Below are 27,291 nucleotides of genomic sequence, written 5' to 3' on the forward strand. Positions count from 1 at the left end.
GCATTCCATTTTGGGTAAGGAATGTATATGTGGAAGCTGTAACAGCTGTGTATGCATACCCTTTGTATCCTGTATGTAGCTGACATTCCTAGTGAGCCGGGTCTTCTCCATGCCTGTTGTTAGTCTTATAAAGTCACTGACATAGCTGTAAGAATTTCCATCACATGACTGTCTCATTCCAGTGGAACAGGGCAAGAAGGCTTGCTGACCCAGCAGTTATGATATGGTAAATTGAATGAACATGAAAATGTTCATGTGATATTCTTTGGACACTCTCTTTTGAGCATAATGAGAGCACAAAGAGATTTAATGGCACCAGTGATCAAAATGACAGGAAATTGTTGTAGTGTTGTTCTTTCAATTATCCTTGCACACCGCTGTATATTTTGGTATAGATTTGCACTGCTTGCACAACTTGACATAATTGTTCTTTTGATGGTTTATGGTATTTATATTTTGTGTCAGGTTCCAAGAAGCCTGGGAAGAAACGTTTGGGAGTGAGAGGACCTGTGTTGGCTAAGCTTGTTGCTGACATGAGAGAGAAGGGAGCATCTCCGAAGAGGGAGGGTGGTGGATTGTCAGCTGACAGGGTCCAAACACCACTTCAGTCGTCTTGCCAGCCTGCCTGTGATTCACCAGACGGCAGCAGTGGACACCCCCACAGCCCACCTGCCACACACAACATGGTTCACAGCAGTACCTGTCAGGACCCCCTCAGCTCTTCTGCTGACTCCCTAGTGTCTGCCCTGTCCCAAAGTGGTGGTGGTAGTAGTGGTGGTGATATGTTTGGAGTTTCCATGACAACTTCCTCCAGTGCCCTGAAGCAGCCCACAGGTTCCTCATCCTCAGTGCCCCCCAATGCTGCATCTTCTTGCCCAGGGTCAGCCTCCTCCTCAGCCAGCTCCTGTCTGCTGCCCATCAGCCACAGCAGTGAGGACTCCGGCCACAAGAGGAGGGGGGAGTCTGTGTCAGAACAGCATCCACAGAAACAAGCTTCCAGCCGTTCACCGTTCAGCAGCACATCATCTGAAGTTAAAGTATCCAGTCCAGTGTGGATGGATCAAATGTCTTCCTCAATGATGGAGGTGTGTGGTAATAATGCAGAGTGCGGTAGCCATCAAGGGAGGGGCAGTGCTTGTTCAAGTGGATCTGCCTCCAGCAGCAGTCATTGTGTTGTCAGAGTAGAAAGAGTGGACAAGTGGACCCATTCAAAGAAACTGGCCCTCAGCCTCAACAAGATGCGACGACAGAGCCATCTCAGCACCGTCACTGGTCCTCCTCCCCTCCCCTCTACTCCTGGCTCCTCGTATTCCTTCATTTTTCATCTTCCTACACCCATCTTCAAGCGCCTAAAGATGCGTGGCATCTTTACTGACAGACACCAAGAAGAAATCAAGTGTATACGTATGCACCCACTGGATGCCCAGCAAAACGTCCATCAGAAGATTGGGCAGGAAGTTGTGCATGTGAGTCGACTGTCACCAGATGACCTAAAGGATGCAGGTGTGGCTGTAGTGAGCAGGTGTATGGAAGATGAAGGGGATGTTCCGGAGGACCACACCTGGACTGAAGGACATGAGGGTGAAGTGGGGATCTCTGAGCCTGCTATACCAACAGGCAGCACATCTTCATCACCTATCCAGGGGGTGGTGGACACAGTCAGACGGTCCAAACACCGCCGACTGATGGGGCCCAAGTGCCGACGGAAACAAGCAGGCAGAAGTGGCCAGTCGTCCCTCAGTGGGACGGACACTGTGGGGAGACAGAGTGAGCTGGAGATGATGGAGGGTGTACACACAGCTGTTGTTGTCAGTGCAGAGAGCGGAGCAGCACCAACACACACGTCCATGACAGCTGCAACTTGTACTGGTGCCGCTGTTAGCCTGGCCAGCGACAACAGCAGGAAAGCTGTGTGCAAGCAGCAAGGTGGTGTCACTCTTATGGACCTGAAAGAGGGAGGGGACAGTACCGACAGTTGTTGGCATGGTAACCATTCTCCACCTGCAGGGAACTGCAAAACCGATGTAAGTCACTGTGCCTCCAGTCCCTCCATGCTTGATGCCTCCAGTTCTGAACAGCTACCTGTCACCAGCTGGTCTTCTTGTGATAGGTCCTCCTTGCTCCCATCAGTTCCTGTGCCAGTCTCCTCTTCTTCATGGTCACAATCACCATCATCACCAGTGCCATCATGTTCCAGTAACAAGGGGTCCAGGGGATTATATGACAGCCAGTTATCTCCCCAGGACATGTGGTCTTCATCACCCGAAATGTCTGGTCCAGTTCATTCCGGCCCTGCCCATGGCTCTTACCAACACAGGCAGTCGAACAGCCTGTCTGTCACCGTGGACCTCCCTGGTTCTGGTTCATGCCACTCCAGCCACACTGGTGCCTGCAGTCAGCAGGGGGCCCTACCCTCTGCTGTCATTCATCTTGCACCAGTCTCTCCCTTCCCACATCATCACCACCACCCTGTGTCTCCACACCATGGTCAGCATTCTCCCAGGTGTTCCCCAGGAAGAGACCAGCACTCACCCAGTCAAATGTCTCAGTCTCCTCAGGATGATCATTGCAGTTTAGGTCAGCAGTCCTCCCATGCTTTGCAGCAAGACTCACCTGACGGCCATCAGTTGTCAGCTTCAGGTGCTGCTATCACAGGGACTTGTGAAAACAAAGGTGTTGGCCATGTTCCAAACAGTCCAACTCAGGCTTTGTTATATTCACTGGGTCACCATGGCACAAACATAGAGCCAGACAAACTGAGTAATAACAAAATAGCAGTTGAACTAACAGACATAAATGGCAAACCAGATGGTGATGCCAAATGTCATATTCAAGAATCTGGTTTTCCATTAGATATAAATAGTGAAGATGATTTTTGTGGTAAAAGTCAGAAAACATCTCAAGGTAGAACAAGCAGGAAGAATGTGAACAGCAAAGTGCCCATTGAGCTGAAAGATCTGCCTCCAGTACCAGCAGTACGACAGTCCTCTGTGCAGCTGTGGTGTTTGGGGGACACTGACAGTGACAGTGACATTGAGGACAGTGAGGAGTCATCAGATGACTACTGCCCTACCTCAAGGGCACAAAAGAAGAGAGGTAAAAGAAAAGGCAGCAAACAGCTAAACAAGTCAGGAAATAAGCGAACAAAATTGTCATTAGTGAGCAATGGAACACACAGCAACTCTAAGCATGCTGGACATGATATGGAAAAGAAACACGGCTATAAGCGGCAGCAAAGCAAGAATGGCAAGACCAAAGGGAAGGTGAAGAAAGAGCAGCTGATAGAGGGGGTGCACTATATTGTTGTGGGCAAGTTCAAAGGCCATCGGGTCATGCTGGTGAAGCTGGAGAGGGTGAAGGTGGCCCCCAGTGAAAGTGTCAAGGTCAGTGACTGGCAGGGCAAGAAGGCGTGGAGTGTGCTCAAGACCAAACCTCGACTTCTGGGTCCTCGCTGTCGTCGCTTGGCAAACGGCACCTCCGCCTCTGACCCTTCCCTGCTGCACACGCCCAGCAAGACAGGGCCGGCAAACAGTTCAGACAGTGAGTCTGATGTTTCAGACCCACTGGATGGGAATCCTGCCAGTCCTCTTCTGTCAGAGCGTAAGCCAAGAACATCTGTGGATGGAGAGTATCATGGAAGTGAGAAGGCGATCGTGGAAAATGAAGGATCACAAGAAAATGGCACTGTGTGCACTGATGCATTACTGCAGCTAAATGGCACTGGGAATAACAAAGAACTTGAGGGGCAAAGTGAGTCTGTTAATACCATGGATTTTCAGTGGCAACAGAACATTTTCAATATGCAAGAATTACAGCTGCAGAATGGCATAGTGAACACTGAAGAACTGAAAGAGCCAAACACCATAATGAATACAAAAGAACGACAACAGCAAGGTGGTGCTGTGGATACTGAGGAATTACAACTAGACAGTACTGTGAATTGTGATGAATCACAGCAGCAAAATTGTCCCATGAATGATAAGAAATTACGTCTAGACTGCATTGTGAATGCTAAGAAATTACAGTGCCAGAATGGTTCTATGGATAATGAAGATTTATCACAGCAGGATAGCTTTGTGAACAGAAAGGAATTACAGCAGCAGGATAGTTCTATGAGTAGTGAAGAATTACAAGGACAAGATAGATTTGTAAATAAGGAGCGAAATAACTCTGTGGACAGTGAGGAATTAAAATGTCCACAAAACTCTATGAATAGCGAGGAATTACAACAGGATAACACTGTGAACTGTGAAAAATTACAACAGAATGGTTGTGTGAATACAGAAGAATTACAAGAGCAGGGTGGCACTGTAGATGAGAAATTACAAGAAATTACAGTAACCACTAAAGATGTAGAGCAAACAGACACGACTTCGACTAGTGAGGGGGCTCAGATGCAAGATAAACATGAGAAAAGTGACAGATCACAGGAAATCACAAGAAATTGTCGTGTTCAGTTGTGGGAAGTGGTTGCTAGGCGAAGAAAACAAAAGAAAGCCTTGTCCAAAATATCCAGTTTGCAGTCTGATCTGAAACCCAGACCAGGTAAGGATGCAGACAGTGGACTAGAAGGAACAGGAGAAAATACTGCTGAAAACCTCCCCACCCAGGACACTGGCAGTGGGAGCCATCTGTCTTTGGTGGGAGAATCAAAGAGCACAGACAAGAGGCAGGTTGACAGAAAGCGGTCTGCTTCCCCTCTTCCCTGTCCCTCTGATGAAGGTGAGAGCAGCCAGGAAGGCAGTGCTGGCGCACACCCTCCCTCTGCCATGGACGTGGACACGGACAGCAGGATGGCAGCCTCAGAATCCACCTCACACACTCAGTCGCCTGTTCTCAAAACAGGAAAGCACTGTGTCGATTTGCCCTTCACCATGTCCGAACACTCACAGGATGCAGACTGTAGTTCCCTTCCTCAGTCCAACCCTGAATCCACCTCCTCTTCCCCGGCCTTTCCCCGCATGGCCATGACCTGCACAGACAACAAGGACAAACATGAGCAGCCTCTGACCCAGGCGGCACCCAGTGCCAGACTGACCAAAGAAGTCTGTGAGGGAGAAAGTCAGTCTCCCTCTCCCTTTTGTTTCCAGACAGTGTGTGACAAAGTGAAAGAAGTTGGGGCAAGTCAGAGGGCCCTGGAGGCCAGCAGTGACTCCTCTGATTCTCGGGATGGGGTGGATGAGGTCCATCGAAAAGACCACCACAAACCACAGTCCTTGTCTTTCTCATGGAAGGATAAACTCCAGTTGGAAGACAGCGTGCTCACTGCTGATATGGACAAGGAGAAGCTGAAGAAACAGAAGAAGTTGACACCAAATCAGCGTCTCGGGGTGGCATTTTTGTCGAAGCGACGCCGCAAAGGTAGAATGAAAGGCAGCAGTATAAAAGGTGAGAATGGAGCTGGCAGTTCTAAGGTGATGGACAGTCTGTCGCTTCTTCACATGGCCACGCTAGCCAGTCTGGGCACAAGCAGTGGGGACCACAAATACCCTTGCACTCCATGGCGTGTAGTCAGCAGAAAGGCAGAGGAGAAAGAGAACCACGATGTGTGCACACTGCAGCACTCAGCAGAAACTAACTTGCAGTGGAAAACTTTCAGCAGTGGAAAGAAAGAAGGGAAGTTTGACTCGGTTGTGGTAGAGGATCCATCCATGGTGAGTCCAGAAAGAGGAACTGGTATTCATGATGGCCAGACCATTGAGGAGAACATGAAGATGGCAGAAGGAAGCAGTGATGTCCAGAACCTGAACCATCTTCACCCACTGGGTACCAAGGATACGGGAAAAGTCCACAGGGACAAGGAGAGTGATAAGTCCAGCGAAGAGACTGATGATTATCAAATCTCTGAGTTTGCAGAGAGTCAGTTTGGGGAGAAACTCCATGCCAAGACTAATGCAAAGAGGAGAGAGATTTCAACTGAGAATTCAAATGAAGATATGTGCAAAGAATCAGAGTCAAAAAGTGATCGTGAATTGCAAGAAGGAGAGAATGTTACCGTGAACAGAAAGTGTAAGAACCGTAAGCCGCCAGTGTATGAAGACTCTGATGAACAAACTGAAGACTCCGATGAAAAGACTGATGATTATACCATGACCGTCAAAATGCCAGCGAAACGATCGACCAACAGACAAGCAGCTGGACACAGGAAAAGGAGAATCAAAAGAAAAACCAGGAGGCAGAGGACAGAAAGCAGTAAAGGGAAAAATAAGTTGTTTGACAGTCTTGATGTGCTTCATATGGCCACCCTTGCAAGCCTGGGTGCTGATCCCACTCCAGCTGCTCATGATGACACTTTGCCGCGCTACAGTGACTCTGTGTGGGATCATACGGATGACTTTGAGGAATCCTTGAGCAAAATGGCTTACACATCTCCTGTGCATTCAGACTTAGCTGACCTGTCTCCGCCTCTGCCACTGTCTCCCGAAGACCTTTCCAAAGTCAATGTAGGCAGAATACAGGAACAGAGAGCAATGCCATGTAGGTTAAAACTGGATGAAAATTGGGGCACTCGTAACGTCTGCATGGCACAGGTCAGGGCAGAAAATGCTGCTGAGCGTTTGTCACGACGGTTTGCTCCTCTGTCATTTCCCAGCCAACAGCAAAGTTGTCAGGTAAATGGTACTATGAAAAGTTTAATTCTAGGTGGCACAAGTCCAGGGTTGAAACGTCCCTCTGCATCTGTGTTAGCCAGTGAGTCTGCTGCTCAGCCTGGCCTAGCCAAGTCACCGTCAACATCTCGTGACAGGAATGTGTGTTCCAGGTCTGTTTCCACGTCCTCTCAAAGCCTCCAGCCTACCATTCCCAATCCTGACAAGTTTCCCACGCCATCCATTCCTTGGCACCACCCCCTTCATGTGGTCACAGACTGTACAGATGGGAGAGCATGGAAGGAGCGGGTGATTCATGATGTCATGAAGGAAAAGTTCAACAGCAGGAGTGCAAGTTTAGGTGACAACACCTCACCCAGCCTGCTGCCTCACTCCAGAGATGTGCCCCATGCGGAGGATAGACTTGCTTCTGTTTCCAGTGGCTCTTCAAGCCAGTCTGCTGTCTTCCTCAAAACCCCACCCACCCCCACTGGACTCCAAAGAGAGAGCAAAAGAATGCATTCTTCCTCATCAGCTTCCATGGGCAGTGTAGTGGACAGAACCTCTCCCAGGGTTCTGCAGAGTGATGCGACTGCCCTGAGAAGGCTGTCTGCCTCGTACGGTCCTCTAGGTGAGATTCACAATCAGGTTGGCAGCAGACCACTTCTTTTCACCAGTCTGGCTCAGAGATACGCCCAAAGGGACAGAAGCAGTGAACGAGTTCCCTCTGCATCAGATGGGGGTTCTGGGTTGTATGATCGAGGAGGGATAAAGTCTCCTGGGATTTTGCAACCTGATGTACATAACATGAATAATGTCCTTCTGCACAGGAATGAGTTGCATGGTGATCCGTATGGTGTGTCTTCACCTTCCAGTAATCAGTCCATAGGAGGTTGTCATCAGTGGTCTGGCCAGTCTCCATCTTCAAGTAAAGAACCTGAGAGAGGCTTGTATTGTAATGTCAAATCTTCCCCTGTCTCGGCTTTCTCACACAGTTCCAGAACACCACCTGGTGGGGTCAGATTTCACTGGAGTAGATCTGTTGACAGTGTTGACAGTGGAGAGGTCAGAAGCCTGGTAGATGGAGATGTCCGGAACCACAGAGAGGGTGTCATGGTGACTGACAGGACTGCTCCAGCCTCTGGCAGCCAGTTGACCCCCACATCAGCTAAATGGCTAAGTGACATTTCAAATATGAATTCTGCCAGTCAAACAGAAAAGCCAAGCCCTGCCAACCAGCATAGTCTGCCTGCTTCTCATCACTCCCCACGCATTAGCCGTACAGAGATGATCATTTCGCAGATGTTCAATCTGGAATCTGTCAGCAGTGCAGGGAAGCCAGTGCAGGCCTCTCCAGGCAGATCTGTTGACAGTCTCCATGGGGACAGGTGGCCAGATGGCAAACTGGGGATGGCTAAGACTGTGTGGAGATCTCTGCCTGAACAGGAGACAGAATCACACAGAGACAGACTTCACAATATCAACCTTGTCAAATCACCGCCTTCTGCCTCTTGGGAGCAGCCGCCTGTGTGCCTTGCCACATCTTTGGAATATCACTTGCCTTCCAGCCACAATTCTGCAGCCCCGTGTCTTCCAAGCAGATTGAACTGTGGTGAAAATATGTCTGCTTGTTTTTCACTTGCAACCCAAAAGTCTCCTGTGGTCTCAAAGTATATTGACAGCTTCAGGTCTTCCTACAATGAGACCATTCAGCCCCAGGTCGAATCATCTGACAAGGACAAAATAGGCAAGTCTCCATCTTCAGTGTTTTGTGATAAATCACTGTTGGCAGTTAATTCACAGTCAGCTGGCTGGTACAAGTCAACCACATCCCCAGTTGAACTTTCTAAAATCAGATCAGATCAGTCCAGGTTGACTGCAGCTTATCAGGACAGTGTTGCATGCTCACCAAAGTCTTCCAGGAATTACTCTTCTTCACTCAGTACAAGATGGTCTGAGTATTCCTCTGAAAACCATTCCAACTTTTTGTTACGGTCATTTTCTGACTCGGATCAGAGCAAAGGAGATGGCAAATTAGGCATTGGCTCCAGTATTCAAAAGACTTTTTACAGCCCAAGGTCTTGCTCCAGTAACACTGGAGAGAGAAATTTGAGTAGAGTGAAGGAAACTGAGCCTTTCAACAAAGATTTTTGTGGATCCAAATCTCCCATTGCTTCTTCCACCACACTGGCATTCAACACTTTCCCCAGCAGCACCAAATCTCCAGGCAAAGGATCACCTCATAGTAAATACTTGGAAAATTCCAGACTGAACAAAACAGATGTGTGGCCTCAGCAGGGCAGGAAACGATCGATTGGAGACTATCTGGAAGAGGTGATCGCGTCAGCCTATGGAAAAGTGTCTCCTGAGGAGCAGCCCAGCTCCTGGTCTGAGGCTCCACGAGAGAACTGCACCTATCCTGTCAGATCCTCTCAGGAAACTGACTGCACACAGGTCATGACAGCAAATGGTCAGACCAGCTCTGCTCTAGATCTCACCATGTGTTCTGGGAAAGTGGAGGAGAGTGCTGTCCTGAGTGCATCCGGCAGCATGTCAGCCCAAACAGCCATTGTGTCTGATGTGCCAGTGACATGTGTAGCATCCCTTTCCAGTGTGTCATCAGGGTATGGCACAGCATGCTTGCCATCCATGTTGTCCACAACGTACCAGACTGATGCGTCCTCTGTGACCACCAACACAGCCACCGTGGTGTCTTGCACCAGCAGCATGCCCCCAGTGTGCTCAGCCTTGGTCAGCACAGGTCGTCCCACATGGACCACCATCAAAACTGATGACTTTGAGAACATCACCGATGACGAAGATGAGGAGGTCATCCCTTCCTCACAGGACTACTCCACCAGTGCCTACAGGTTTCCAGGCTTCAGACGGCTCAGCAATATCTCTTCCTCATGGACCCCTTATAGCCTCCCAAGCCAGCACAGGCTGCCTGCTGTTCCAAAGGGCTCCTGCCAGTCCAGCGAGGATGTGGATGGAAGAGCCAGCATGTCAGAAACCATGTTATCCAGCCATAGTTATGGCAGCAGTCTGTATAACTACAGCAAAGGACTGTATAGTCAGTGCAGCAGTGTCAGTGAGTCATCCCGGATGAACCGCGAGGAACGGATTTGTCTGGCAGGCAAAGGTCAGGAAAATTACAGAGATTCTGGAAGCGATAGCCTGACGCAGCAACCACTGAGGGAAGAGCAGGGAATAGTGAGCAGCTTGGGGACGCCCTGGCGAGCATCTCAGTCCTCCACTGCTGCCCCCACCTCCTCTACCCACATGTCTCAGTTTGAGCCCATCACTGACAGTGAAGATGAGGAGGAGAGGGACAAGGCGGACATTACAGATCCACAGGGGAGCCTTTCCAGCAGCCACGTGAGGACATCTCAATTCCTGGCTGCAATGTCGTCTGCATCCTTCACTGGCACCTCTTTCTTCCCTTCCCACACAGACAAAAGGACAAGTTCTGCTTACACTCCTCTGAGCACCAGTGGGTTGGGACTAACATCCAGCTCAGTCTATCCTCACCTCTGTGGCAAGCCAATGTTGTCCTCTTCCCTTCTCAGCCAGAGGGACCCAGCTCGCTCCTCCGAGTTTACAGGGGCTTCAGACAGGTCTTTTGCCACTGTAAGCTGCCCAGTTGATCATCCCTCTTCCACCAACAAAGACATGGACTCCACATTGGGTCGGAGTGTAGTCTCCAACATGGCAGATGACCGGATGCACAGTAGTCAGTTGGTGTGTGCAGAAGGAGGTGGAGACAGGCATGAGGGCAGTGAGCCTGAAGATGGGGGAGGAAGGAAGAGGAAGAAGGGGGCAGGTGCTTCTCCGTCTGACAGACCTCCCTCTTCAAACCAAGGATTGCACAGGGAGGATGATAGCGAGAAGCCGGAGAAGTCGGAGGACATGGGGTCAGGGTGGAGGAGGAGGAGCCCCGAGGAAGCGACAGGTCAGCAGTGGATGAGGGAGAAGTCAGGACATGTGTTGTGTCCCAGGGCTCCCCCACCCAGCAGAGAAGTGGTGGAGGCCAGTGCAGTGTCTGTGGGTCTGTCTGTGGAGCCTGTGCTGCCCACCTTCTGCAGTCATCCGCCTGACCTGCCGGACACAGCCAGGTAAACTGTGTGTGGGTGCATGGTACTTTTACCTGTAGACTAGAGGCTATGTCAGTCTGCCCTGTGCTGCTTGCACCATGTTGTCTGTTTTCCTAACTGGTGGCAGTGTGTGAAGCCCATAATTGTGGGGATGTATTGCATGCTGTGCTTTGCTCTTGTCTATCATGTGGTGCGTCTTGAAATTGTGAGATGTCATTGTTGAATATTTTTTTGTTGTTATATTTCCAGTGAGTCTGCGTAAAAACCCTGATTCAGTTCCCATTGTGTTTGTAAGCAGAGTACAAGTACCAGAAGCTACAAAACTAATGAATAGTACAGTATTTTTGGACAAAAAGATTATCTGATTCATTTGAAAGGAGTAACTACTTAAAAAAAATATCTGCAAAGTGCATTTGATAGTTGTTTCAGTTACCAAAAAAAAAAAAAAAAGAAGAAGAAAAAACAACTAAAAACTAGGCATCAGATATTTCTTGTCTTTCCTTATGGTCTGTATTCTGTTTTGCTTTTTTTCAGTTTTCTTGTTTGAACATTCTTGCAGATTGTTATGTGGAACTATCTTATATTAACATGTGATAATCAGGATAAATTAACAGTTGCTTCTTGCATGTGCTGCATGTTCCTCGCAGTTGGCAACATGGGGTAAAAAGTTTGATCAGCAGCGAGTCCTCCCAGGATGAAATCACCATAGCTTGCTTCAAATGGTTCCAATCAAACTCTGTACTGCCTCAGGAGAGGATAAAAGAGAAGCCTTTGGATCCATTGTAATTTTTTGTTTTACCTCCAATGAGTACAGTTTAGTCTTCTACCTTTCAGTTTCACATTGTTTTTTTTCACTTTTACACCTTGATGCTATGAGCAGTCTCAAAAGACTCCAGTCTAAGGCTGATATGACAGCTGGTGAGAATTGTTGCCTCAGCAGGGATTTTTTATTTTGTGCTGGTATTGACTTTGATTTAATGTATGCATGCAAATTAATATGAAAAGTTAAAATAAGCAGTGTTAGTTGTACCATTTGGTTTTGGAAAATATGCATTTGGCAAAATGATGAAAATAGAGATCTGTTCGACTTTATACTAGAATTACATCTTGAGAACAGTTCATGAATTGTACCTTTCCAGAGCAACAGTTTTCTGCTCCAAATGGAGACAGTATTTGACACCAAACATGTATCTGAATTTTTTTTATACACGCCGACATTTTGGTTAGAAATTTTGTCATGCCTGAACATCATCTTATACAGAAACAAATGGAATGTGAAAGTTCTAGATAGGGCAATATTCTTTCATTCTTCTTGTGTTTTGTGGGCTAAAACTTGCTCTTGTCTGTGAGTGGGATTTAACATGTTTGACTGTTTTTACCCAACCATATGGACAGCCACACTGGGTGTGCATGTTGGATATGTTCATGTTTCCATTACCCACAAACACTGACATGGATTACAGGATCTTTGGTGGGTGCATTGGATCTTTTTCATGTTTGTAAATACATGAAAGGGAGATTGAGGCACCTATGAGAATGGAGAAATTCTCACCTTTACTCCACAAGGCCTCACCAGTTCCTTGATCAAACCTAGGATCCTGAGATTGAAAGTCAGCTGTTGCACTTGTCACATTGAGCAGTGCTGTAGAGTATTCTCCAAGACATGTTTATCACATCATAGTGATCGTTGAATGTGTTTGCCTAAACACCAGAATGCCAACATCACTGTGGTCAAGTAACTATCATTCACTGTGCCTGCTTCTGCCCCTCCTGTATTTCGTTGAGGTGAAAAATTCATGATTGAGTGAGCATTAATGTATCAGAGGCAAACAATCTTTTTATATGTCAGACTCTTGAAAGTGAATGATGGGATAATTCATTTCAAGTGCATGAAAAATTCTTGCAAAATGCACAGGAGAGAGGTGTGGGGAGAGGACAAGAGGGGTACCTAAGGAGGAGTTGAATGGTGACAGACCTCACAAAGTTCTATCTGTGACTTTTTTTTTTTCCTCTGACACAGGGAGCTGGGGGGCAGAGTGTTGCGCCTGCCAACCAACATGGTGAGCACTCACACCTTTCTTTCTTTTTCTTTTTTGACTTACTTTCTTTCTTTTTTGACTGAGAGGAACAACAGAGGTGGAGGGGGGTGAACCTGATGTAGCACCACTCTGTCTTCTTTGATTATCTAATCACTGTCACAGTATTGAGGAGCAATCATTACCACCATCACCACCTTCCTCCATTTCTCACCACCATTTCACTTTTAGATCACAACGAAGCAAGACAGATTTTTAATTCAAAAGAATAGATATTGATATTTTCATATATTCTTGTTGTTGTTGTTGTTGTTTAATCTAGCCTTCATTGACCATATTCATCAATAAAACATTTTCAAATGTTTCTTGTGTGAAATCAAGTCAAATGCTGCCGAAAGAACAGAAATAAATCTGATCAGAAGTGGATTGAAACTCATTCAGGACATGATTGGACAGGCTGTCTTTACCAAAGACAGATAGAACATCAGATGACAGAAAGAGGTGCATGGCTGGCAAGTAAATCATTCTCAGAATTTTAAGGCCTGTTTTTGATGATGGTATGCTTTTTTTTTTTTTTTTTTTTCAAGAACTTTATCCTTTCAAGATCATTTTGAACATATCTGGTTTGTCTGTGGTGGTTTTGCTCCTGCTTGTAGAGGGTATAACACTTCATTGTATTTGTAATAATGATTGTATTGGCTCATCTGTTGTTTTGGCATTGTCCTTTTGCATGCATGCTGACCATCAATCCTTTTCAGTAACACATGTACTTTTTCATGCCTATTTGATGTTAAAGTGTATGATGAAGTATATGTGTCTGTATGCCTTCATTGAAGATTTCACTTCTAAAGTGGATTGAAGAATGGTGTTGTGTAATTTTGCTGTATGGGTGTGGTGCTTCAACTTAAAAGTTCAATTGCTTTGCATGCTTTCGCTAGCAGTTTTGCTGGTGTTAAGTATAACTGTTGTGTTCTCGTTTATCCAGGGGTTCTTACCGCTGTTCTAAACTATTTCATCATCTTGCATGTTTTTCATGTGTTTGAATTAAAAATGCACATATACATGTGCGTAATTTATTGGACATGGAATAGCATGTGATGTCCAGTGATATACCTATTACAGTATAAAATAATGTAATTAAAAAGATTCCTTAACACAAACCAGTGTAGTATGATTTTAAGATCTCACTTAGGAATCACGGAATCAGCTTACTCCCCCAACCCTGCCTCACTCCCTGCAGACACATGTACCAATATTATGTGTTAAGCACTGCATGAATACATATTTTACTGATGAGGACAGTTCATGAACAGGGACAGAGTTGAATGGGATGAAGTGTGGCATAGCTGTTGCTGAGGCCATTGTGGCCTGGTTGCTAGAACATGATCACTATCTTGAAACTGGCACAGTGCAACTGTATTCTTTTCCCCTTCCTTTTGGATCTGAAATCAAAAGTGATTATATTTGTCTTCTTCTACAAATTTGCTTTGAAAACACCAGAGCCAAGTCACTGAAATAATTTGAGTGTGTGAAATTGGTTTCTGCTACGAGAACCAGAGATTAGCATTCATTGTGCATGCCTCTGTGTGCGTTAAGTGACATGAGTCCTATTGAGGCTGTTGTTCATGATATTCTTAATTCTGTTTATATTTTTCTTCTTTTTTTTGTTTTGTATCCCTCAGGTGAGAGAGTTGGAGGAGCTGCCTCCCCCAGGGGAGGGGAGAGGCCTGGGGGTGTGGCAATCCCTGAAGGTCTCTGAGAGCCCCCTCCTGTCCAGCCAGCCACATCCTTCGTCCTCCACCTCTTCCTCCTCGTCTTCCCTCTCCCAGCGTCTGCATGCAGAGCCTCAGCTCCGCTTTGTGCTAGCCGGGGACGGTCCCTGCGTCATCACGCCGGTCAGACCCCCACCCTCCTGCTCCCAGGTGACAGCCTGGCTGCAGGACGTGGTGCAGAAGATGACCCCCCTCAGCAGCAAGGACCATCTGCCTGCAGAGGCAGTGGACAGGAGGAGGGGGGAGGAGGAGGAAGGATGGGGAGCAGAGGAGGTGGGGGACTTGTCCCTGCCCCTGGACATTGATGTGCCCGTGGAGGAAGAGGAAGAGGCCAGGCTGAGGGACAGTGGGGATGAGGAGGACTCTATGTTCACGCGCCTCAGGGACACGCCCAGAGAGGTGAGTGGAGGCAGTGGCCATGCTTCTTCTTTCCTTCACCTGTCGCTTGTCTTTTGTTGATGTTGCTGGGGCACCACAGTGAAGGCAACGCCGCCACCACTCTTCTCCACCTGTCTCTGTCTTCCGCCTTCTTCACTGCCCTTCAGACAGTGTCACTGAGTGTGTTTTGTCTTTCAGCTGTGCTGTGCTTTGTCAGGCCATACCCATCCTGGCTTTCTGGGACATGTGATGTTCGTCTCGGTTTTCGGTTTGATTGGTTTTGATTCGCAGTCTGTTCACCACCCTTGTGATTATCTCTGTATTGTTATACAAGTACATGACTTGCACACAGTTTGTATGTGGAGCTTTTGTCAACGTTTTTGTAGTAAATGATTTGATTTCATCAGTAATGTTTTTGCATTATGTCTGTCAATTTATGAGGTTGTTTATTTTACCGTGGCACAATCACTTGGTATGAGTGTGGTTGCTGTGATAACCACAGGTGTGTTGGAAGTATGGTGAATTTGAATGGAAAAGTGTCTTTTGTTTTTCAGCTGGGTGAAAAAGCCTCCAGGAAGACTGCTCACAGTGCTGAGAGTGGTGAGGACATGCCCCATGGCAGCAGCACCCCAAAACGCCAACGACGGGACTCAGACAGTATCCTCCACAGCACTCCAGTGCGCCGCTCGTCCTCTGACCTGTTTGATGTGACCTGCACGCCCATTGGTGGAGGTCAGAGAGGGGAGGGCAGTGGGGCAGCACAAGGGAAGAGCACTGATCCCCAGTTTGTGACCCCTAAGCATCCTCCTCTGCGACGACTGTCCACCAACACCCAGGCTGCTCTGACAAAGGCTATGCTGACTACAGACCGCAGGGTAAGGGATGGCTGTTTGGAAAAAAAAAGAAGACGTTTTTGTTGTGCTTAGACCTTTGTTTTTGTTTTTTGTTGTTGTTGCTGCCCCATCACCTGCACCATTTTCAGTGGCATTACTTCCACACTACTCATTCTGAGTCTCCCATTCATGACCACACTCGGGTTCAGCTTAGACTATGGTTCCAGAATGTTTTTTTGATTGTTTGTTTCTGCTGAATTTAAAACCATAGTGAGTGCAGGGGCTATGTTGTTTATGACAGGATGGTAGGAAGAGTGGATGTTGAGCAGGGACAGACATGGAGTGTTGGAGTAGTTACTGACATGATGAAGATGGGTGATCGTAGAGGTGAATGTTCGGTGCCTTGAAGTTGAAATGTGTCGGTGTTAGGTATTTGAGTGATGACTCACATATGGACAAAATGAGGTTAATCTCACCTTCAGAGTTTAAGTTTGCAAGCATACACATGTGCACTCACTCATATGCATGCATACAGGTGTATGCTTGCCTGTATTCATGCATGTGAATATGCACACAATCATATTCGCACACATGCCTGTACATGTACATGTACATACATATACACAGCCATTAAAACCTTGACCAAAACTTATTTATGCCATAATCATTTTGTTTAGTATAGTGTAGTGTGTTTATTAGAATGCTTGAAGAAAACTTTTGGACTTCTTCTGTGTTCATCGGCACCTTGTTCACTTATTTGTATGAGTAGGATTGTATGTGCATGACCAGTTTCACCTTTTAGGCAGCATTTCTCTGTTTTTTGGGGGGTGCATGCTGGGTGTGATCTTATTTCCATAACCCACCTGATGCTGACATTGATTCCGGGGTCTTTAATGTGTGCATTTGATCTTTGGCATGTATATACATAGGAAGGGGGTTCAGACACTGGTAGGTCTGGTTATCTGTAGACCTAGGAAATTGGAAACATCTCCACCTTCAACCCGCAAGGCAGTGTGACTGGAATTTGAACACATGACCCTGAGATTGAAAGTTCAGCACTTGAACTTCTCAGTTGTTGTGCCTGTCACATGAGGACTAGCTTGCTGACGTTTGTTTACAGCAACAGTCCTTTGAGGGAGAGATTTCACAGATTGACGCCCCAACACCCAAAAATGCTCATGGCTTCAAGGTCACACAGCAGAACCTGCAGGATGCTAAAGCTTTGCACAAGGTAGGTCTGATTACTTTCACGCCACCCATCCCCTCCAAACTCCTTTCAACTGCTTACGCAATTGTGCTTTTCTGTATTCTATGATGTTTAATTGTACAGAGATGCATGTTAGAAAGGTTAATTATAAAGATGATAACATCTTAAAAACTATTGTGTAACATATAAGATAGTAAATAAAGATACAGTACAGAATGGTATATTACAATACAGGACAGTTCAGTGATAATTAGGTGCTTTGGGGGCACCATATCTCCAGTGATAATTGGGCTTGAGGGACATACATCAAATACAAATGAAGCTGGTGCTATTTAAACAGAAAAAGATGTTAATTATTCAGCTACAAGTCCAGTTCTTATTTGACTAAACTGAATTTTCTGTGATAAAGATGTGGTATATTTATGGTTTGACAGTGTGCAAAACTTGTTGAGAATTGATGGACGTAATTGATGGCTGCCTGTTAACAGCATCAGTTCCTCACGGTGCTCAGCATGGAGGTACACGCTGACAGTCGCGGTGACCTCCTGCCCGACCCGGAAGTTGACGCCATCCGGGTGGTTTTCTATGCTGTCTTTGACGATGTCCCCCCTGAGAGAGGCCGACGAAACATGGCAGGGGTCATTGTTGTGGACAAGGAGTCTTGTCCAAAGGCAAAAGCCAAGGGAAAGGGTGGTGGTGGTCGCTCCTCACAGCCTTCCACGTCCACGGGGAGACCGGCTTGGGGCAAGCAGCAGTTGTTTGAGAAGTGCGGAGTTCAAGAGGACCTGGAGGTGGTCTACGTACCATCTGAGCTGGACCTCCTCCAGCAGTTTGCCCAGCTCATTGTCAGGTGATTGTGTGTGTGTGTGTGTGTGTTTGTCTTTGTGTATACATGTTTCATGTCATAAAATAACATCCTTTGGTTGTGTCGTGCACATGCCTCATAATATTTGCCATGTGCTACTTGAATGGTAGAAGTATTTGAGAAATAAAGCACATAAAAACAGATCATTTGAATAGCCCAAGAGCCCAGCCATCTTTTAATTATTTTACGCCTGCACAAGGATGCATACAAGCACACACATACACACACGCACAGACATACACTAATATCACTCAAAGTAAAAAGATGTTTAATTAAAGAAATAACACACACACACACACACACACACACACTTCTTCATTCGTGGGCTGTAACTCTCATGTTCACTTGTATGTACATGAGTGGGCTTTTATGTGTATGACCGTTTTTACCCCACCATGTTGACAGCCATACTCCATTTTTTGGGGGGTGCACGCTGGGTATGTTCTTGTTTCCATAACCCACTGAATGCTGACATGGATTACAGGATCTTTAACATGCATATTTGATCTTCTGCATGTGTATACACACTAAGGGGGTTCAGGCACTAGCAGGTCTGCACGCATGTTGACCTGGGAGATCGGAAGAATCTCCACCCTTATTCACCAGGCGTCATTACTGAGATTCGAACCCAGGACCATCAGATTGAAAGTCCAACGCTTTAACCACTTGGCTATTGCACCTGTCACACACACACACATACGTGCACACACAAACACACACACACACACACAACAACAAAAAAAATACACACACACACACACACACACACATGCAACACACACACACACACACACACACACACACACACACACATTGCATTATCAGGAATGGTGACCGGTGAAGGGATGATGTGTGCAGGCTGGACCCAGACATTCTACTGGGGTTTGAGGTGCAGCAGATGTCGTGGGGTTTTCTGCTGCAGCGAGCCGCTCAGCTCAGCGTCAACCTCTGCTCGCAGATTGCTCGCATCCATGGTGAGCAACGGGGTTGAAGAAAACAGAGGGTGGCAAAATGTAAAGGGATGTGGCAGCGAAGTAGGATACAGCAAAGGGATGAGTCATTCAGTTGGGGCCCAGCAAGGGTCACAGAATATGTATGTAAAGCCAGTGAATTGGGCCAAGGTATGAATGCAGATGTGTGTGCGGGTTGCTATTCAAGATGATAGAAATAAGATTTGAGTGCAATGTGAATTTATTAATGATGATTATCATGAATAGAACTGATCGTGTGTTTTGCTGTTTTCAGGCTCCAAGCAAGGCAACCGCTTCAGTGCAGCCAGTGATGAATGGGGAGCTGACTATACTTCAGAAATCCACATTGAGGGGCGCATTGTTCTTAACCTGTGGAGGCTTTTGCGTCATGAGGTCAGGATCCTCATTCTTGCTTGTGTAAAAGTACAGTAGTTTGTATAGGATTCAACAAAAAATATATTTTAGGAACAGGAGTCATAATGGCTGCCGTCAAAAGAGGGCACTAGCCAGCGGGACAAAGGGGAGGTTACCTACTTCCGGGAGGTTATCGGCCGTAGTACTTTCGTTTTCTCCGCATAGGTGGATAGTAGTTTGCACAGGACAGGAATGTCAGACCCCTGCCGGAGTCTGCACTAGTTGGGTCACGGTAAGTATGTTATTTAAACATAATTTTAGATAGAAAATTTCCTTTTTGATAAATGTAATAAGTTTGAAAAAACAAAAACAACTAAGCAAATGATGTATTCCCTGAGCCTCTCACTGTGAAACACATGCTCATTGACTGCTGGGATCTGCATGACAATAGAAACAGACATTACATGGCAGATTCTCTGAAGACTTTGTTCTGTGAAGTCCCTCCGTAGACGCTGGTGGACTTCTTGAAAGAAGGGAACATTTTTAATGAGATTTGAATTTTTAAATGCTGGAAGATTTTAAAACTTTTTTTGAGTGAAAACGTTGAAGCAGTGATTAGTTTTTCTTGTATTTTTTTTACCCTTGTACCCTTGATTGAAGTAGAAGCTAATGTGGCGATAGCCTTGAGATGGCCTAAGTGGTCAGGGAGGCTCTAAGCATCATAGTTTGATTTGATTTGAATTAAGCAAACAAATAAATAAAAAAAAGCGAAATTTATATTGGCTTAGCTTATCCTAATTGATGAAATTGCATTTCATTTATGCTTTTTCGAAGTAGGTAGCATCATACTTCATCCCATGATTATACATGCAAAGGCCTGTTCACGGATAGCTTGAAAACTTTACACCAGTAAGGACTTGCACCTTTCTCAGCCAGGTACTGCTTCCCACCACCATGCTCCTCCACCCCCTCACCCCCAGTCCCACTCCTCCTGCATGACCTGTGCCATGTGTGTCCCTGATCCAGGTGACGCTCAACGTCTACAGCTACGAGAACTGCGCCTTCCACATCCTGCACCGCCGTGTGCCGGCCTACACCTATCGCACGCTTACCTCTTGGTATGACCACCGCACCCACCTGCACGCCTGGCGCGTGGTGGGGCACTACGCAGAGCGGGTCAGGGGTCAGCTGGCCATGATGGACCAGCTGGACCTCATTGGCAAGACCAGCGAGTTTGCCCGCGTCTTCGGCATTGAGTTCTACGATGTGTTGTCCAGGGGCTCGCAGGTAGGGTTGTTTTTTTTCTGGTTGGGGTGTTTGTTTGGTCTTGCATGGGTGGTTGTGGGAGTTTTTTTGTTGTTGTTTTTTCTCCTGGAGTTGTATGGCACATTGTATCGTGGCTCTGTGTGTATGTGTGTGTGTGTTTTCTGTCTGTGACTTTTAGTTCTGAGAGTGTTTTTTTCAAGTCTCACAGTGATGGTTTCATGCTATGTGATGTGTTCTGTATTTGGTATTAAGTTCTGTTATGTCATATTAAGGAGCTCAAGATTGGCATGGTGTCTTTGTTTTACAGTGTATTCCATGTTGTTTCTATGTTACGTGATCATGTGATGAAATGTTCAGGAAGTTTTTGTGAACAGATGATGTATAGAATGTTGAAATGTCATTGCAAGGTCTGTGTCAGAGCTTATTATTTGCGTTGTGTCATTTCTGTATAATGTGCTCTGTGTCATTTCAAGTTCCGTGATGACGTGTCAGCTGTATGCTTTGTCATAGCATGCATTGTTGGTGTGTTGTGTTTAGATTGTGTGATACAGATGGGCTCATGGTCAGGTGATCTGACATGAGTTCTTGTCACAGGTTCAGATAATTTCTTTATTTGTTGTTGTTGTGTCACCAGCTCAGTCTCACTAGAACTTACACATTACCCACCACTCTAACTTGCACATTGTAACTTTCACATTACCCCATCTCTGTCCCACTAGGGATTCCCATAGTCCCTCACAGTCCATCCTGCAACTCCTGTGTTCTTTGTTGTACATTGACAAGAGCTCCTTCTCTAGGTCTGATGGGTGTGGTATAACAGATAGCCCTGGTGGTGGATGTTGCAGTACCGGGTGGAGTCCATGATGCTGCGTCTGGCCAAGCCACTGAACTTCATCCCTGTGTCGCCCAGCATGCAGCAGCGCGCCCGTCAGAAGGCAGCAGAGTGCATCCCCCTGACGCTGGAGCCTCGGTCGCTGATGTACACGGACCCTGTAGTGGTGCTGGACTTTCAGTCGCTGTACCCCTCCATCATGATCGCCTACAACTACTGCTTCTCCACCTGTCTGGGTCGGCTGGAGCACCTTGCACATGCCAGGTGAGCCCATGCTATGTCTTGATTGGGGTCGGCTTGACTGATTTTTTGCTGTTTGATGTGGTTGCTGCCTGCCCTGATCACTTGCAACAAACTACTGCTTCTCTTTCTGTCTAGTGAATGAATGTTGAGATTGGATAAAAACAAGACTAAGGGAAGAAAAGATGCATTGTTACATACCAGGACTGCGTCTTGCTCTTGTTTCATCTCTGCCATGATAGAGTATGTTTTGTGTGTGTGTGTGTGAGTATGTGTGATTATTCATTAGTTGATATCTTTTTTTTGTTACGTCTCTAATTTAGTATGGGTTTCGTCATCTGAAGCCAAGTTAGTCATTCTTTGTTACTTGATGACAGTGATTTCTAATTTTTATTTTATACTTTGTTACTTGATGACAGTGATTTCTAATTTTTATTTTGTCTAGGGTTACAATAATTGCTGGGATCAATTTGCAGGGTAGGTTCAGTTTGGTTTGTAAGTATGCTAGATTGTGTTTGTTCTTATGCCTGCGCACTGGTGCATAGATACTTAACAAAAATGGGATTGGAACAGGAGTGGCAGTGTTATAGCTGAAGTTTGCTTTGCAAACTTTTCCATATGAAGAAGAAAAGTGGCATGATGCATGCAAGAAATGTTGATTAATTGTCAGGGAGTGCAGATTGATGTGTTCTAAATATAACCATAAGGTACATGGTAAATGGTCTGTGTTGCAGTGAAGGACCCATTGAGTTTGGCTGCACGTCACTCAGTGTCTCACCTGAAACACTGAAGGTCAGTGTGTGTATTTTCTTCTCTGTGTGCTGTGTGTCTTTTGCTTTTCTCCGTATGTGCATTTGTGTGTGTGCATGCGTGTATGTGTGTGTGTGCATGCGTGTGTGCTTGCGTGGAAAGGTTTACTAGGATGCACACACACACGCACACACAGACATAGAGACAGACACACACATGCATAGAGACACAGACACACACATGCACGCACCTACCCATCCACCCATCTACACACACACACACACACACACACACACACACACACACACACACACAGTTATTTAAATCAGTGTTATGTGCAAGTGTACAAGCTTGTGAAAGAGACAGAAAAGGAACTGAGACCTTGACAAGTGATGAAATAAAATGTTACCAAATTTACGACCATGATTTTGAGTCAAGTAAACAAAACATGATACTGCTTGTGTGTTGCAGAAAGTAAGGAAGCATGTGACCATATCGCCCAATGGCTGTGTCTTTGTCAAGGGGAAGGTGCGCAGAGGTGTGCTGCCCATGTAAGTGGTCTGGAGAGACAGTGTGGTGGGGTGATTTGTGGCAGCAAGGACTTGTGCAAAGTTTCACACACAAAATGCGGTTACAGTTAGAGTTTGTGTGTGTGTGTGTTGTGTGTGTGTGTGTGAGTGTGTATGACAGAGAGAGAGAGAGTGTGTGTGTGTGTGTGTGTGTGTGCAAATTTGTTTGTGTGTATGTGTGTACATTTGTTTGTGTTGATAAATGTAACTTGATAGTTAGATTTCTTATTGATAGTATAACGGAAATCAGTCACTTTGTATTTGTCATTTTCCATTCCTGAAAAGGGTCAGATGGATAACAGCAGAGTTTTCTGTGTTGTGTCAGGATGGTGGAGGAAATCCTGAAGACAAGACTGATGGTGAAGAAATCCATGAAGGACTACAAGGATGACAAGGTGTGTGCGCACTTAGTTTCATGTTAAAAATCGACATGGAGAGATAAGTTTCAGTGTGGCTTAATGTGACTTAACATCGGTTTTTCTTCACCTCATTTTGTTCTGGTTGTCAGGTTCAAATCATAAAAAACCTGTAGATATCAGTCACTGATATGTGCAGTGTTAAAACTTGTTTAGCAGGTATGATAGAAGTAATGGGACCCATCTGATTCTGTTCTAATAGTTCTGGCATCTAATTCTGTTCTTATAGTTCTGGCGTTTGAAGGTTAACATTATGCTTGTACATAGTCTGAGCTGAAAATTTACATAGGTATCAGAGTTTAATATATTCTACAGTGGTATCTGTTTGTCATGACACTCCTGATACATGGATGTTACAGCATGATATGACACTGACACCTCGTGTCACTCATAGTGTGATTTTAACACTCACAGTACAAGTGTCAGTATGACGTGGCAGTGATAAATGTTTCAGATGCTGCATCGAATGCTGGATGCCCGACAGTTGGGTCTGAAGCTGATTGCTAACGTGACGTACGGTTACACAGGAGCCAGCTTCTCTGGTCGCATGCCATGTATAGAGGTAATGATAGACTGTGTTTAAGGAGTGGAATTTCACAACAATCATTGACATAGAACAGTGTTATTTCACACAAGTACTGTATGCACGCAGTTGAAGTCTTAGCGAAGTGAAGATCAGATTTTGTCGTGGAACTTAGTCTTAGCTAAGTGAAGATCAGAATTTGTCGTGGAACCTGATTTTCAATCAATCATCATTAAAACTTTATGAGAAATGGGTTTGTGGAATAACAGTGTCGTCAGAGAAAAGAGAGACAAACTCAGAACAAACTTCAAAATTCTGTGGATGTTCTTGCCCTGCTCAGATGTTGACCTCTTTTTTGATTCTTCCTTAATGTGTATGCTTATACAAGTTAAAAGCAAATTCATATAAAAGTTTATCATGTCAGAATGACAGCAAAAGACTGCATCATTTACACAAGCATGTGCACACATGAGCAACCACTAAAGACACGTACATGCACACACATCCTGAGTGTATGTGCTGTTTAGAATAAAATACTTAATATTGTTTGGTTGTTTGCAACCAGTGGTGTTTTGGGATGCAATGATTTATTTGTGACACCAGCTAGATCAACAGAATACTGCTGAATTTATTTACATGATGTAAGCACCATTGCTATGCTGTGGCATTTTATTGCATGGGTTTTGTTCCTTTTTTTGTTGGTGTTACTTTGATAGAGTAGAACTGGCTAAGTATCCCCATGTAAGAACTATTGTTCTGGATTCTGATGTGCATGAAAAAGCGCAGTATGGTGATACATACAAAGGGACTGTTGTTGGTGTTCATGTGTATATAAAAACTCAGGAAGCCAATTGATACACAAGGGACCATTGTTCTGGATGAAGATGTACCTGTTAAAGCACAGTGTTGTGATACATATATACATAGGGACTGTTCATGGTGTTGATCTTTATGTCAAAGCACAGCATTGTGATACATACATACACTGGGACTGTTGTTAGTGTTGATGTACCTGTCAGAGTACAGCGTTGTGATACACAGGGACTGTTGTAAGTGTTGATGTACAAGTCAAAACACAGCATTGTGATACACAAGGACTGTTGTTGGTGTTGATTTACCAGTCAAAACACAGCATTGTGATACATAAGGACTGTTATTGGTGTTGATTTACCTGTCAAAACACAGCATTATGATACATATAGACTGTTGTTGATGTACCTGTTAAGCACAGCATTGTGATACATAAGGACTGTTATTGGTGTTGATTTACCTGTCAAAACACAGCATTATGATACATATGGACTGTTATTGATGTTGATGTACCTGTTAAGCACAGCATTATGATACATAAGGACTGTTATTGATGTTGATGTACCTGTTAAGCACAGCATTGTGATACATAAGGACTGTTGTTGGTGTTGATGTACCTGTCAAAACAGCATTGTGATACATAAGGACTGTTGTTGGTGTTGATTTACCTGTCAAAACACAGCATTGTGATACATAAGGACTGTTGTTGGTGTTGATTTACCTCTCAGAACACAGGATTGTGATACATAAGGACTGTTGCTGGTTTTGATATACTCGTCAAAGCACAGCATTATGAACCATACATGTATGTATGAATGTCAGTCTTGTTCGACTATGACTGTCAGAATAACAGAGGCAACTGCTGTACTGATTATCTGGGCTAGGATTTCATAATAGTGGAGAGTGTCTTGCCCAAGTTACATCCCCACTCTCTCGGCCAAGAGGGTTTTTGGACAGTCAGCGTTGGGTTGGTTCCCAAAGACCAGCTAGCCCCCAAGGCTGCAGCACTAAGAGCCAGTGCAATTTTGCCTCCTATTTTTAGAGTCATAGTCCTTCACAAAAGTCTAAGCTGTAAATGATTTCCCGCTGCAATGGAGAAACCATTGATAACACAGCTCTCAATTTGCTTTTGGCCCAACTGTAAACTTATGTCAATCTGTAATGGTGATGCACAAGTCATAGCACAACAACGTGATACATACATACATACATACACAGTGACTGTTGTTGATGTCGATGTACATGTCGGAGCACAGCATTGTGACACATAAGGACTGTTGTTAGTGTTGATGTATCTGTCAAAGCAAAACATTGTGATACATACATATATACATACATAGGGACTTCTTGATGTTGATGTACATGTCATGTTGTGACCAACGCAATGTGCAGGTGGCGGACAGCATTGTGCGCAAGGCGCGGGAAAGCCTGGAGCGGGCCATCCAGCTGGTAGAGGACACAGCCCACTGGCGTGCAGAGGTAGTGTACGGTGACACCGACAGTCTCTTCATCCGCTTTCCTGGCCGCTCCAAGGATGAAGCCTTTGTCTTGGGACAGGAGATCGCAGATGCTGTTACCAACATGTTCCCCAAACCCATGAAGCTCAAGTTTGAAAAGGTTAGGAATAGTGAAAACATGGGGTAGGGGTGGGGGTGGGGTGTGTGTGTGTGTGGGGGGGGGGGGGGGGGGGGTGGGGGGGGGGGGGGGATTGTTGTGTGTGTCTGTGGAGAGAGAATGAATGAATGTTTATGAATGAATATTTATTCAGGTTGAGGCCTTGGCCCCATACTGAAGGGGCTAATACAGAAAATATAATGCGCAATTCTCACGAACTAACAAAGGTAACAGCTAACAGACATAAGCTCTACAAACGAATATTAAGAGACTGCAGTGCGTAGCCTCTTGCTTACTTCATACTATATACATAGCTAAATTAAAAAGACCTGTCTCATTTCATGTTGACAACAACATATTTAGCCTAGATCTGTGGAGAGAGAGAGAGCAGAAAGACTGAGAAACAAGAGACAGACAGATTGACAGATATTACAACATGCACTTTTAATGAATGATTTTTTATAATCTGTTCAACAAAGGCTACCCTAAAACACTTCTTTCAGTTGTTGTTGAATAACTTACGAAGGCCACAGACCAGGTTATGTGGTCTGTAGCCTTGGAAAGTCATTCCATGATCATTTTGTTGTGTCAGTCTTCGAAGGTTGGTCTGTGTTGTTGCAGGTGTACCTGCCGTGTGCACTGCAGACCAAGAAGCGCTATGTGGGCTTCATGTACGAGACCCGTGACCAGCGGGAGCCAGTGTTTGATGCCAAGGGCATCGAGACAGTGCGGCGCGACAACTGCGGGGTGGTGTCCAAAGTGCTGGAGCGCTGCATCAAGATCCTCTTCACACAGCGCGACGTGTCTCAGGTTCGGGCCTACCTGCACCGGCAGCTGACCAAGATGCTGGTGGGCCGCGTCGGTCTGCAGGACTTCGTGTTCGCCAAGGAGTACCGCGGCATGATGGGCTACAAGCCAGGCGCCTGCGTCCCTGCACTGGAAATTGCCAGGTTTGGTTGCTCTGTCTGTGTGTGTTTGTGTGAGTGTGTGTGTGTGTGTGCGCGCATGTGTTTGTGCATGTGTTTGTGTGTGTGTGTGAGTGTTACATTCACTGACACTGCAACACATCGGACAACAAACAGTCATATTAATTCTTTAAGAGGAAAGACAGTTTGACAGAGTTTATTTTTTAAGTTCAAATAAAGGTAGTATGACTGTAGATCATTTTTAAAGG

At 45.6% G+C, this 27,291-nt stretch overlaps 1 protein-coding gene across 1 annotated transcript in view; it reads left to right on the forward strand.

Moving 5' to 3' along the window:
* LOC143282799 (uncharacterized) overlaps positions 1 to 27,291 on the forward strand; it is a 47,666-nt gene that overhangs the window by 11,838 nt on the left and 8,537 nt on the right. The window contains exons 15-30 of the mRNA XM_076588576.1: positions 466 to 10,702; positions 12,702 to 12,741; positions 14,400 to 14,888; positions 15,422 to 15,742; positions 16,821 to 16,931; positions 17,396 to 17,757; positions 18,631 to 18,746; positions 19,018 to 19,136; positions 20,124 to 20,384; positions 21,209 to 21,459; positions 22,170 to 22,227; positions 22,657 to 22,736; positions 23,080 to 23,149; positions 23,625 to 23,732; positions 25,896 to 26,120; positions 26,739 to 27,067. Coding sequence (XP_076444691.1) covers positions 466 to 10,702; positions 12,702 to 12,741; positions 14,400 to 14,888; positions 15,422 to 15,742; positions 16,821 to 16,931; positions 17,396 to 17,757; positions 18,631 to 18,746; positions 19,018 to 19,136; positions 20,124 to 20,384; positions 21,209 to 21,459; positions 22,170 to 22,227; positions 22,657 to 22,736; positions 23,080 to 23,149; positions 23,625 to 23,732; positions 25,896 to 26,120; positions 26,739 to 27,067 — 13,177 coding nt within the window. The remainder of the gene's footprint in view (positions 1 to 465; positions 10,703 to 12,701; positions 12,742 to 14,399; positions 14,889 to 15,421; positions 15,743 to 16,820; positions 16,932 to 17,395; positions 17,758 to 18,630; positions 18,747 to 19,017; positions 19,137 to 20,123; positions 20,385 to 21,208; positions 21,460 to 22,169; positions 22,228 to 22,656; positions 22,737 to 23,079; positions 23,150 to 23,624; positions 23,733 to 25,895; positions 26,121 to 26,738; positions 27,068 to 27,291) is intronic.

Source organism: Babylonia areolata, chromosome 6, assembly GCF_041734735.1.
Source record: "Babylonia areolata isolate BAREFJ2019XMU chromosome 6, ASM4173473v1, whole genome shotgun sequence".
NCBI classification, from domain to species: Eukaryota; Metazoa; Mollusca; class Gastropoda; order Neogastropoda; family Buccinidae; genus Babylonia; species Babylonia areolata.